Raw genomic sequence first — 14,507 nt, forward strand, 5'->3', positions numbered from 1 at the left:
GATAATTAAAAACGGGATTTTAAAAGCGGGATTTTAAAAAAACGGGAATATAAAAAGCGGGATATCGAACCCAACCCTCCAAAAATTATTTTATTTGAAATTTTGTTTTTGGTTTATATTTAAATTATATAAATGCTTCTTCGCAAAAAGTTTCGTAGAAATCGAATAAGCAGTTTCAGAGATAATCGGATTTGAAAAAAAAAAAACGGTTCTATGAAAAAAATTTTTATTGAAAGATAGAACTTGTCTTAAAACTAAAATTTGAATTTTTTAAACAAAATCGTTGGAGACGTTTTTGATAAATTTCAATTTTACTAAAATCGGTATATGACAAGTACCGTTATTTTTGGTCCAAAAAAATTAATTCCAAAAACCCCTCTGGAGAGTCGCCAAATAATGCTACATACCAAGTTTGACATCAATCGGTTCATCCATTTAGGCTTTAGCTCCTTATACAGACTGACAGACAGACGGACTTCCGTCTTGATATATAGTACCTATATCGCAAGTAAAAATTGTGGGGTTACCAGGGTTGTTTAAAATATATATATTTTTTAAATTCTTTTACTTCTGGCAACCCTTTTTACATCCACCTTCGCATTTACTTACTGTTAATTTTTTTATATCAACAAAATCTATTTGCGTACCAATTTATAGTCTTTAGTCAGCCAGATTTTTCTTTTAAGGTAATTGTTTTTATTTTTTTTTTTTATTTTAAGACAAGCCTTGAACAATTTTACATAGACAATAACTTGACCACCAGCAAGACGCTTCTAACACTACCTCATTTGTTAAAAAAGGATGAGTAGTTTAGAAGTTATGAGGGAACATACAAACTCTATTTACTTCCTTTAGTATAACAAAACATAATCAAACAAAGAGAGGCTCCACTGTATATGGATTTTTATTTAAATATTTAAATAATATATTTTTTTTAAATTGAATAGAATTCTTTAAAAATACTTTCTCAAGACCTGAGTAAATAGTTTGACGATAACCTATTGCCTCGTGTGGATACAATGTTTTGCTTTTCATTGATAAGTGCAGTGATCTTCATATATTATTATTCGGCTTGGTGCTTGTATTCAGCATCAACTTGGTGAGATCCAGTTAAGGTATTCATTTTTGGAGATTGTTCTATTTATGAATTCTCTGCGTGGTATCTGGGGAGAGAGAACATAAGTTGTTTACATTTTTTTTTTTTGTTCGCTGGAATATATTTTCTCTGACGTTGTTGCGTCGTCGCGTCGTCGGTCGTCAGAATGGAATCGATATGATATAAGGTACCTTTCCATAGGTACTAAAAGCTTTTCAAAAATATAATATTTTGACTCCCTCAATGCCTTAATGATAAATTTTAGTTGGTGCAGTTTTGTGAGAAACGTTGATATGAGTGGCCGTTTAATAAAAACGCTGCGCGGAGCAGCATCAGATTGTCCAATTTTAGGGACTCGTTCGGTTTTAACACATACGCAGCAGGTAGAAAAATTTTCGATAATCATCTAAAAGGATTATGGAATTTGTTAAATTAGGCTAGTTTTTTTTAATTAAAAGGTGAAAGATGAAAAAATTGACATTTGTGAAACAGAAGAATGGGCTAGTGCAAAACCATTTGAAACCATACCGGGACCGTCAAAGTTCGAATTGTTGAAGGCATTTATGCCAGGAGGTAGGTATAATCTTTCATTTCATTCCACTTTTCTAAACAATCAATGATTTGTAATTAATATCAGTGGATAAATAGTGAAATTTGAAATATCGATAAAATAAACAAAATTTCTATCTTAATCTAAACCTAAAGTTTAGTGAGAAAATTTGGTGACTTGATTATTCAAAAAGAGTAGTTATATTTTTGATGACTTAAACTAAGAACTTCATTAGCATGCATCTTCTACTGCAAAAAAAAAAAATGGTGGAAAAACTTGCTGTCAGTTTTGAAATTGCAGTCAATATCTTAAATAGTCGTAAGAACTAATTATATAAACCTTTATTTGTTAAAAAGTTAAATATTTTTTTAATGCTTTTCAATTTATTAACAAATAACTTATGACATTTATAAATATCTAGCTACCCGTTAATTGACTTTTAATTAATATTTGATTGTTGTTATATACAACACTTAGCACTAAACGAAAACACAAGATCACGAGAATTATTTTTAAATTAGTAAGAATTGCAAGTGTGCTATTCTTGATAGTTTTTCGAAAAAAAAATTAAATATTTAAAAAAAAAATACAAAACTGAAGGCTTTGAAATGTCTTATACATTTTAATTTTACGCTTACCTGCCCTACTCAGATGGTTTTTTATAATTTCTTTTTGTCTAAATCGGTTATGTCATTTAGGAGAAAATCAGAAATCAAGAAAACGGTTCTATGATAGGTACAATTAATATGTAACATTTCAAAAAATATGTTTTCTATATCAAAGTTTTTTTTTGTATAGATCTCTAACCGCCGCCGTTTTTCAAAAAAAAAAAAAAAAAAACTAAATACATTTGTGGGCTAATAATTTCACTATTTTTTTTTTCATTTTTTATAATTTCTAGGTAGGTATAATATAAACAAAAAATAATTTTTTTATAGTTCTAAAAAAAAAAAAAATTTTTTAAAATTCAAATTTTCAAAAAAAAAAAAATTTCAAAATTCTTTGTTGTACAACAAATCAAATGCCATACTTCGCATTCAAACAACTTGAAGCGGTTGAAGTTGAGAGTTTTAGAGAAAAAATTCAGTTTTTAATAAGTAATAAAAAAGGTGTTCTTTTGTTCTTTTTTTTTTTTAAACTCAAAATTACTTGAGAAAAAAATAAAATACAAATTTCTTACATAGATAAAAGTATGTAAATTACTATTCTTCTGAAATTTTTTTTTTTTTTTAAATTTCTTATACATATTTAAAAATTGAATGAGAAAATAAGGAATTTTTTGAAACGCATCTTAAAGTTTTTTCTCAAAATCTTCTGTTTAGGCTAATATTTAGCAAGTCTAAAAATGGAGAAATCATGGTAAGTAATTACTCTATAAGCCCATATGAATTAATGAAATTTTGAACTTCAAAAAACTGTTGTTTTTTTTAAGAAAGTGCTTTTTTGTTTTTATTAAAATAAATTACAAAACCAAACAATGTTTTTTTTCTTTTTAAAAGTTGTTTTTTTTTTCTTTTATTATAAGAAGTTTCGTGAAACAGGGTGATTTGTTATAATTAAGTTAGTGCTTTTGTTTTTTACTTTTTTTTATTAAAATATTTTTTTAATTTAATTTATTATTAATATTTTCCAATTAAAATTGATGCGACTATAAAGTTTTTAAAAAAAATCCCCACCTTACAAAGAAAATTTGAAAAGAAAAATAACTTGAACATCAAATTTGACAATTTTTTTTTCAAAGTTTTGACTTTGAAATTTTATTTCACAAAAAGAATAGGCGAAAACTACTTAAATCGAAAAACATTTGAAAGAATGCAAAATAAGCTTTCTAAAAAGCTATTGCTCAGTATTTTAGGTCTTTTTGTTGATTTTATGTATTTTTTTTTTAATTTAAGGTTAAATTTTCAGAAAATTGCCCCTCCCACCGGAACGAGGTGTAATACAGCCCCCTTCCCATACAATTTTTTTCTTAGATCGAATTAAAGAACTATTTCTTAAAATAAAGTTCACTTTTTATACAAAAAAAACATAATTCAAAAATATAGGTTTTTTCAAATGTATTAATATTTTGTCCCCTTACTTAATTTCCTGGAGAAAAATAAAAATTTTAATGGGAAAAAGTTCATAAATTTCAAGAAGACTGCTAACTTTAGTTACAAAACCAAATAAAAGTGACAAAAAATGTCTTATTATTATTAGAAGTAATTAATATCACAAATCGACCTATTCTGCCCTGTGCGCCGTTTTTCAAAAAAAAAAAAAAACTAAATACATTTGTGGGCTAATAAATTTCACAATTTTTTTTTCATTTTTGAAAATTTCTAGGTATTTAATGTATAAACAAAAAATTATTTTTTTTTAGTTTTAAAAAAAATTTTTTTTTTTAAATTACAAATTTTCAAAATTCTTTGTATGCAATGGTATGTAATGTATAAACAAAAAATAATTTTTTTCTAGTTTTGAAAAAAAAAAAAAAAAATTTTTAAATTACAAATTTTCAAAAAAAAAATCAAAATTCTTTGTTGTACAACAAATCAAATGCCATACTTCGCATGGAAACAACTTTTAATTTCTTGAAGAATTATTCTTTTATGAATTGATTGCTTTGTTTATTTAGACATTCTTAAGAACAACCTGCACCAGAGTGTGGAAAAACTAGGCTAAAATGGATCTTTAACATTTATAATAGTCCAGTTTAATTTTTGCTGAGAAAAAAATTCGCAACTGCTATTTGGACTCAAAATATGAAAGATCATTGGTACAGAAACTAAACCCCCATTTTCCACAAAAATATCGACATGAGACAAAGTTATAGTAAATTTTATTTCCCACAAAATATGTTAAGTAACTTTTTAATCTAAAACTTACCACTTAGATATTATAAAGAATTTCGTAAAATGCTATGATCACTTTCTTTTATATTGACCATAACTTTTTTTAAACTTTTATCAAAAAAATTGTGATTTAAAGCTAAAACGTGTAGGTTGAGTTTAGACTAGAAAAAAATCGTATGGGAAGGGGTTTTATTCCCCTCTTTTAGCCAGGTTCAATTTTCCAAAAATTTACTTAATTTAGAAGAAAAAAAAAAATTATTAAAAATAAACGGTTACAACTCAAATAACGAGCTATAATATTTTGTGAGGCCAAAAACCTCGACTTGTATCTTGATTTTAAATAAAGCTGTTTTTTCAATTGGTTTTTGAAAAAATAATTTTCAAAATAATTTTATATTTTATAATTTTTTTAATTCAAACTACTTTTTTCAAAATTTTATGTAATTATGTATTTATTTTTTTTTTAAATTTCATTGCTCTTATTTGTTTTTAAGCAAAAACAGAAAACTGGATACAAAAACGTCTTGTGTTTTTCGTGAAACTATAAAAAAAAAATCCAAAACTACTTGTAAATACGTATCACTGCACAGTCGAACAACACTCGTTTGGTGGTTCGGCCGAATTTCATTTTACTCGGTTAATAGTCTGAAACAAAATCGGTTGTATTTCTCTTTGGAAAAAGTGAAAAAAGTTAAAAGTTTAAAAGTTGATTTTACTTCACTTGCCCTTATTTCATAGCATCTCGAAATTGGCAAAATATGTGAAAACGGAACTATATGCTTAAAAAAATTAATTAAATTCTGAAATTGTGAAAAATACCATTCATGTAATTTTACCAACTTCTTCCAATGACCGTATGATTTACTTTTTCTTATTTTAGGCCGCTACTACAAAAAACCACTTCCCGAAATTAATCGCATATACCGCAAGGACTATGGCGAAATATTCATGTTGCCTGGTTTATTTGGCAAACGGAATGTTGTTTGCTCCTTTGATCCAGAAGACTATCAGAAAGTTTTTCGTACCGAAGGGATTTGGCCTGTTCGTAGGGGTCTTGATATAGTTCATTATTACAGAAAAATTCTTCGGCCTCATATATTCAAACATGCTGCTGGACTTGTTGCTGAGTTAGGCTAAAATAATAGTACACTTGTCGAACACTTTTTAACAATTTTTTTTTTTAGACAAGGAGAAAATTGGGCACATTTTCGCAAAATCACCAATCCCGTTATGATGAATCCAAAAACTACAAAATTCTATGTTCCACGAATGGATAATGCTATGAAAGAATTTATTGAAAGGTACCTTTTATTTATTTTTAATATAATTTTAATTCTATTGACAAAATTTCAGAATAAAGTCAATTAGAGATCCGAAAACTTTTGAAGTTCCTGTAGATTTTGAAAATGACCTAAATCACTGGGCAATGGAATCAGCATGTTTGGTAGCATTAGATACAGAACTTGGTCTCATTAATCATGCGGAGAGAAATCCTGAAGCTAAAGAAGTCATTGATGGGTCCAAGTATACTTTTGAACTTATGTATGAACTGGATTTTGAACCCTCACTTTGGAAAATCATTCCTACACCAAAATACAAGAGGATAGTAGAAAACTTCGATAAAGTTACTGAACTCACTATCAAATATATAGACGCTGCAATAGAACGACTCAAGAATGCCCCTAATCCGGGAAAACCAGACTCGGAAAAGAGTGTCCTTGAGAGGCTTTTGAACATCGATAGGGAAGTTGCAATTGTCATGGCCATGGACATACTTTTGGCAGGAGTGGACACTGTAAGAAGAATTTTCTTTAACTTTAATATTGTTAACTACTTTTCTTTCAGACTTCTTCAGCACTCACAGGGTGTCTTATTACTCTCTCTCAAAATCCAAATAAACAGGATATTTTGCGATCAGAAATTTTGAAAATCCTCCCAAATAAGGATACATCCCTAAATGCTGACAAAATGAAAAACCTTCCATACCTACGAGCATGCATCAAAGAAGCTTTTCGACTTTTTCCAGTTTCTGTTGGACAATTCCGATCGACAGGACGAGATCTTGTTTTGAATGGTTATCGTATTCCAAAGGACACAGATATTGCAATGCCATCACAAATTCTAATGCGCGATGAGAAATTTTACCCTCGACCAAATGATTTTATACCCGAAAGATGGTTGAGAGATGTTGACAAAGCTGAATGTCCAATGGCAAAGAATGTGAATGCTTTTGTTTTTCTTCCTTTTGGATTTGGTCCTAGAACATGTATTGGCAGAAGAATATCAGATTTGGAATTGGAAACTGCACTTTGTCGATTGATTCGAAATTTTCATATTCAATTTGATTATCCAGAGGATATATCATTTAAAACTACTATTCTCAATTCACCTGATTTTGCTCTGAGATTTAATTTTAAGGATGTAGAGGTTTAGAGATTATTATTAAGAATATTTTAAGTTAGCTAAAAATTTGTATGAGTTAAAAAATGTTCTCAATATCTATTAAACTCAAATGACAAAAACTTTCGAGTGACTAATTTATTTCTGTGTGATGATTACTCTAAAATAAGTTAATTGCTAAGCAAGTTTTTTGGGCTCAAAATAAACATTCCAGCTAAATTTTTTGGAGATTGTGACTAATTGATGTCCATAGTAACAGTAAGTATAAAGACTTTGTGGATTCATCGTCAAAAAAAAAAACAATTTTTCAAATCTGATAAATTTTTGAGATATGTGCTTTAAATATTCAAATGTCACTTTGACCTTTTTAAGAAAAATCCGAAAAAAAATTTAAGGAGTTTTGCATGATAATTATTCAAAAAAAAATAAATTGCACGACTGGGGTCGCACGTACTTGCTGTTATGGTAAAAGTTACTCTAATTTTAAAGCTTTTCATTGAACACGGAATTTCATAAGTGGAAAAAAAAAATAAAATCTTTTTTTTTATAAATAATTAAATACCGTTTTAAATGATCTTTTACAAAAAACTAAGTATGCCATTTTATTTCTTGTATAAAAAGGGATTTTTAGAAAAAATAATTTTTTAGATATAAAAAATTTCTAACATTTTTCAAAAGAAAAGTTGGTATGCCATTTTGAAGAAATAAATAATTTACACATAAAAACGGAATTTCAAAATTTTTTACCAACCCGTTTCCAAAAAATTGATTTTACAAAAAAAAAAATTTGAAATATTTTTTAAAAATTCAAAAATGTGTTTTTTTTTTTAAATTTAAAATTTTTTTAAATAACGATAGTTTAAACGTTTCTGTACAAAAAATTTGGTCGAAATATGTTTTGTCGTTTACGAGAAATTCATAAATCAAAAACACCATTCTATGACAGGTACCGTTAATAACGGTTCAAAAAATATTTTTTTTTATTTCCAATGGAAGCTTTTATGTCTTACACACAAAAATTTTAGTCAAAATCGTTAGAGCCGTTTTTGAAAAAAATTAATTTTTCTATTTCCGTTACATGAAAGGTACCGTTAGTTTTGGTTCTAAAAAAAAATTCAATTTGTCCTCTAGGGAATCACCCAAAACTGTTAACTACCAAGTTTGAAGGAAATCGCTCCATTAGTTTAGGTGGTAGCTCTAGGTACACACAGACAGACAGACAGACAGACGGACAGACAGACAGACAGAATTGCCGGACCCACTTTTTTGGCATTCTCCATCATCTTAATGTCACGTAAAATTGTTATCTCGAGTTCGATTTTTTTTACGAATCCTAAACTTGCCCTATTAGACCAGTGCCAATCCGGTTTTCAGAGGGCAAAAGTTGAACAAATTATTAGCAGCATAAGGGTATTGGGAAAATTTAGGATAAATGGTATATGAAAAATATACTTTGATTTCTATAAAAAAAACTTTTTGACTAGTGAATTCGAACAGGGAAGAAAAAATCGAATGCCTTGTTCAAATTCACTAGTCAAAAAGTTTTTTTTTATAGAAATCAAAGTATATTTTTCTAATGGTTTTTTGTGCGTTGAGCTCGAATCCGAAGTCAGAAAAATTCTATCACATCACGTTTTTGAGATATTACCATGCAAAACATCACAAAAATAGTGTTTTGGACGTTCAAAATTCAATATCTCAAAAACTTTTCACGTTAGAGCTATTCTAATGCTAGATTCAAATTAAGAAGGTCAGAGGCCATTAGAAAAGTATAATTTAGTTTCTATGGAAAATTATTTCTCGCCAATATTACTGTCATTTACGGAAAAATCGATCTTAAAAATCGTTTTTTTCAATTTTTCTCAATATTTTCTAAAACAAAAGTATAGTTTCTCCACACAATCTTAAATAATAGGTTTTAATCTAAATAATTTCATTTCAAACTTATCAAAAATCAAAAATTTTTTCGGTAACTTTTTTGATTGAAAAATAGGCTATTTTTTCAAATGAAATTCGTTAAAAATCCAAAAATTCACTTTTTGCTCAAAAAAATGTTTAATAGGTAGAAAACATAACAAAGTAGTTTTAAACCAAGTTTTGTTAAAATCCAACCATTTTTGTAAAAGATAAAAATAAAAAATAAAAAAATCGTATTTTTGCATTTTTTCCAATATTTTTGAGGTTATAGAAAAAAATTGTTTGAGTAAAAATTGTAGACATTTATACTACCTACAACTTTTGCATTTGACTTTTTTCGATAGGACGTCTAGTTTTGACAGAAATCGTAAAAAACCATGATTTTTGACACCCACCCCACTTTTTCGCCCACCCACCCCCTTTCCCCCAATTTTTTTGTGGGCAATTTATTTTTCCCCTTTCATATACCATTTATCCTAAATTTTCCCACCACCCATATGCTGCTAATAATTTTTTTATTTTCAAAAATTATTGGCACCGGTCTATATAGTACCTATATCGCAAGTAAAAATGTTCAAAAATGCAATATGGGTCAATTGTGTATTCTTCAGTATATCTAATACCCTATATATTGGCTATTGTCAAAAAGCTGTATGAATTTTTTGTAAAATGCTTAATGAAAATTTTTATATGCATCTGATTCATTTAAAGCACATTAGGTTTAAAATAAATTATAAACAATAACAAGTTTAACCTTCAGATACAAATAATTCGCATTTCTTTCATTAATGAAAGCTTGTAAACAATTTTAGCGCCTCGCGCCGGTTTGCAAAAAAAGCTTAATTTACTTCACAATCTATCTCTCTGTGCGGCGCAACGCAGAGAAGCTACCGACGCCTACGGTCCACGTGCCTTCTTATGCAAACACGCTTTTTTTTGATATACAAAAAATATACGGAGGAAGTATTCCTATAAAATATGTAGATTACGTCATGTTTAATGACACGAAAAGTTTTTAGTTTATTTATCAACAAATAACAGAAGAAAAAATCAACAAAGTTTGGTTGTGTTTTGATTTTATTATATCTAATTTATTTATCTATCATGTTTTTAAAAAGCTCTTTTACACAGTCTTGGCCTGCCATATAAACAAATACATATATGTTTTTAGCATATTATTCTGTTTTTCAGTTGCATTTTTTTAAATTTTGTGATTTTTCGTATTTTTGAATTTTAAAATGGGTGAAGCTCATTGCCAAGAACATTAATATTAATAAATCAGCGTTTTGAGCATTTGTGGACCTCTCAGAATTTAAATGCGATTTTCGATTTCTTAAAAAATACCCTTTACATTTTTTTTTATACAAAATACAACTTAAGAAAAAACAAATCAAATATTGATGTGCAGTAAGGTATCAAATATAGGTTGATATTAAAAATAGCCTTAAGGTATTAAAATTTGTCGCTGTTGTATTGTTTTTTTTTTTTTTTTAAATACCTAAAATTTTTTTGAATAAATATTTCACAAATTTAATTATATGAAAAGTTTGCCTATTATATACTGCAACAAAATACAGGGTGTCCCAAAAGTTAACGTCGAAACGAAAACGGTAGATAGGGTAGGTGGTGACAGTTATCAGAAAAATAATTAAAAAAATTGCAGCCATATATTGAATAACCCTGCTACCAAATGCATTCAAAAATTTTAACTCAGCTGCATCAGTTTTAAAGCAAATATTACTTTTTTGCCCAACTAAGTATTAAAAAATTTTACATGACTCTAATTCAATGAACCATAGTGTAAAAAAAAATGCACTACGATGTTTCGGCAAGTTACCTTAAAAGTTGGTGTGTTCAATTTTCTTTTCAAAATGGTATAACATTGTTGAGAATATTCCATAAATAACCGAGATAAAATTTATTTTCTTAAGAAATCCGACTTTTTTATTAGGTAATTTTTCCATATTATTTAAGTTTTTGTATTCTTAAAGGTTCTGAAAAATAACAATAAACAAAAGTAAATTACCACAGGTTTTCTCTTAAATCAAATCAAGCTAAGAAGGCACCTCAACAGACGCGGCAATGAGCACCTGGGATGCTACCATATTCAAGATAAGCAACCCCTAATGCATACTTTAATTTCCTTTAATGATCCTATCCTACGTCATATGAAATAAACCCAGCGGATTTTATTTCCTTTTCTTTAAAAGCAATAGATAACACTCACTACCAGTGGCAATGCGCTGCACTCATATTTATAATAATGTAAAAATTGGTCACTGTGGTGTATGTGTAACTTTTTTTTTTTAAATTAATCTTATCTATAAGACTGTTTTTGAAAGCTTATCAGGATAAAAACAAAACAAAGGCATTTTTTTCATTTTTAATTTTATTAATACAAAAATACTTTTTTTTTATCTAATTTTCAACTTCACTAAATTTAAACTTAAGTGGTATTGCCGGCGTATTTATTAGCCGGTTCTTAAAAGCTTTTTCCGTAGAATAATTAAATTCAATATGGAAATTTCTCACCAATCTTGCAATTGTTGTCTCCAATTCCATTTCAACAATTCTCTTACCAACACAACTTCTAGCACCAAATCCAAAAGGAATATATATAAACGGATTAATTTGATCTTTAGTTGTTGCTTTTTCACTTCGAAGCCATCTTTCTGGTAAATAATGCTTAGCATTGGGAATATGTTCATCTTCCATTAGCACCAAATTGCTATTCAATAAAACTTCTTGGTTCCTCGGGACACGATAACCGCTCATGACAATATTATCACTTGCTATTCGTGGAAATCCTGATGATATTGGATACATTCGTATGCCCTCTTTAATACATGCTCTTAAATAAGGAAGATTCTTCAAACTATCGATTGTTAGAAGAGAATCTTTTTGTGGAAGAACCGAACGAATTTCTTTCCGTAATTTCATTTGTTTTTCAGGATTTTTAGCCAAACAAAGAAGATTTCCAGTTAGTGTCGTAGAAGTTGTATCAACTCCAGCCATTAGCATATCCAAAGCCATAACAACTGCAACTCTTTTATCAATCTTCAACAGCTTTTCCAAAACACTCTTTTCTTGATCGTCCTTCGATATTGATTTTTCCATCTCAATTCTCTCCAATGCCTGATTGATTAGTTTCATAATGATCTCGTGTAATGTGTCATAACTTTTCATCATTTGCTTAAATTTCGGTGTCGAAATAAATCTCCAAAGTGATGGATTAACATCAAGGTCTAGAGTTAAATCGAAGATACTACGCAGACTGCTAAAAATTGCCTGTGCATCTTCATGGTCACGATTTTTTCGTATCAATCCAATTTCTTGGTCAAGTGCAATTACAGCTACAGACTCAAAAGTAAGCCGATTAATTTCGTCGAGGAAATTATCAGGTACTTCCATGGTAGTGGGATCTCGAATTTCACGAATTCTAGAGACAAACAAATTTTATTGAAGTTGATAGAAGTTCCTAAATTGTGGTCAAATGTCTCTTACCTTTCAAGAAACTCACTACTGACTGCTTGCATCTTTCCAAGATATAACCTTGAATTTTGGGACTTCATTAAGATTGGATTAACTGCAGTCCGAATTTTACCCCAAGCTTCACCGTTTCTAAAACAAGTTTTTTGATGAAAATTGTGGACTTTCAGAATTTATTTTTCAAAACTTACGATCCAAGAAGTCCAATAACATCTCCATAGTCCTCTTTCTTATGAATTGTTCGATGATAATTCATTGTTTCAAGTCCATTACGAAGTGGCCATATGCCTTCAGAATGCAGAAATACGGGAAAGTCATTTGGATTGAATACCATCAACATACTTGATCTACCAAGCATTGCTGGCAACATGAAAATGTCACCGTACTTTTTTCGCCCAGCCAATGTGAAGTCATTCAATGACATTTTGTAGTATTCACCTAAAAAATTTTTTCATTAATATTGGTCAGTATGTAGAATTTGATAACCTAAAAACCTACCTCCTGGCATGAATCCCCGTATCATATTGTACACAGTTGGTCCGGGAATTTCGTTCGTTGGTTTTGCGTTCAGCCATTCTTGAGAATATCCTTTTTCGTGAATTTCTTCATTGTTCTATGAAAGATTCAAACAATTTTAAGTTGAAAATAATATTTATGATCAACAGAAACTTGCCTTCAAATTAACCTGCGCAACTGATCGCAACTGATTCCATTGACATGTTCGCAAGGAACAATTAATCACTCTAACTGGTTGAAACATTTCTATTTAAGAGTTCTTTCACAACTAAATTCAAAATAACATATAAACATATTGCTTTCAACCAATTTTATTATAAATAGGAAAAAAAAGCTTTTTAAGACTGGTGTCAAAATGAGCTTGCAAAATTATTAAACAGCACGATAACACAATTTTTATTTTTGTTTACATTTGCAATAAACAAACCCATTAACATTAATAAGAGCTACCTGACAAAGGAATATAATTTTATTATAAAACATATCGAACAGGGTTAACTTTAATCAATCGCACTTAAAAATAGCTAAAAGAAAGTTTGAATTCTCATAAAAATACAATCCAATAATTTATTCGTTGACAACTTAATACTACTATTGTATGAATATTATTTGAATTTAAAGTGACAGCCCTGGTTTACGTCTGGACGTAAAACATAGCTTTGGAATTTTAATTAAATCCAAGAGAAGTAAGTGTACTATACTGGTAATTGTTAAAATTGCAGGAATAGAAGAGTTTGAAATTGTAAGATTTTTTTGTACGAGATTGATTGAAGATCAGAAATAGAAAATAAAAACACCAACAACGTACCCAAATATCTAAATATTTTTTAATTTTTTTTTAAATTCTAGATCACTTATTGATATATAGTAGAGTAACTAAAGCAAATTATTAGGGAACCCGGCCGAACAGCTCTGATTTTGACGATTTTTTTTTTCAAACGTAGGTAAATAAAAATACTTTAAAGTCTATATTTTAAAAATTGCCGGTGTTTCCGTATTGTTTTTTTTTAAATTCAAATTAAATTTTTTTTTAACAAAACCATTTTTTTTTTGCTTAAATTTCATAAAACAAATGATAGCAAAAGATTCTTTAGGTAATTTAAGGAAAATATATGTATAAAAGGCAGTAAGGGACAATCTTCCATCGTTTAAGCGATAAATGCAATTTTCTAACATTCTGACCTCAAACACAAAAAAAATATTTTGAAAACAACGGCAACACCTACAATATTTTAAAATTTCCACTAAATTTAATCAAGACTTTTTGAAAAAATGGTTGAGGACTCAGAATTCAAAAAAAAAATGTTATTAGAAAAATTTAAAATGACTTTTTTCCAAACTTTTTTCTAATAAAATATGAATTTATTTAAAACAAATTTTTGGCCATAAATATTATAAGTTGAATTTCGAAGCAAAAAAGGTAAAATATATCACACTTTTGAAAAAAAAATGAAAAATTACTTCAATTTCAATGGTTTTTTTTTTATAAAAACTGAATTTTTGCATTGAAATAATTAATTTTCTCAAAGACTGTGGTAAATAGGAACTTTAAATTTTTGCTATTTAACTTTCAACAGTAAGGGTTATTAAATGAATAAAAAATAATTTTATGTTTAGATGTTGAACTTTAAAAAAAAATAAGTTACATTTTTTTCGAAAATGAAATACTTTTTGATTTTTTTCATAAACCGTAATACATATTGAC

The 14,507-nt window shown here is 28.4% G+C and overlaps 2 protein-coding genes across 2 annotated transcripts; one reads left to right on the forward strand and one right to left on the reverse strand.

The window, feature by feature from the left end:
• The first annotated feature begins 1,309 nt into the window (after positions 1-1,309).
• LOC129913256 (cytochrome P450 CYP12A2-like) lies at positions 1,310-6,988 on the forward strand. The gene is made up of 6 exons (XM_055991841.1): positions 1,310-1,479; positions 1,555-1,669; positions 5,361-5,607; positions 5,665-5,781; positions 5,834-6,275; positions 6,326-6,988. Exons 1-6 carry the CDS (start codon positions 1,348-1,350, stop codon positions 6,911-6,913), a joined length of 1,641 nt encoding a protein of 546 aa, XP_055847816.1. The 5' UTR covers positions 1,310-1,347; the 3' UTR covers positions 6,914-6,988.
• A 4,206-nt stretch (positions 6,989-11,194) lies between these two features.
• On the reverse strand, positions 11,195-13,070 carry LOC129913261 (cytochrome P450 CYP12A2-like). The gene is made up of 5 exons (XM_055991846.1): positions 12,960-13,070; positions 12,785-12,899; positions 12,478-12,724; positions 12,302-12,418; positions 11,195-12,236 (listed from the first exon to the last, which is right to left on the reverse strand). The coding sequence occupies exons 1-5, from the start codon at positions 13,044-13,046 to the stop codon at positions 11,216-11,218; spliced, it is 1,587 nt and encodes a 528-aa protein (XP_055847821.1). The 5' UTR covers positions 13,047-13,070; the 3' UTR covers positions 11,195-11,215.
• Positions 13,071-14,507: the final 1,437 nt, after the last annotated feature.

Source organism: Episyrphus balteatus, chromosome 3 (assembly GCF_945859705.1).
Source record: "Episyrphus balteatus chromosome 3, idEpiBalt1.1, whole genome shotgun sequence".
NCBI lineage: Eukaryota > Metazoa > Arthropoda > Insecta > Diptera > Syrphidae > Episyrphus > Episyrphus balteatus.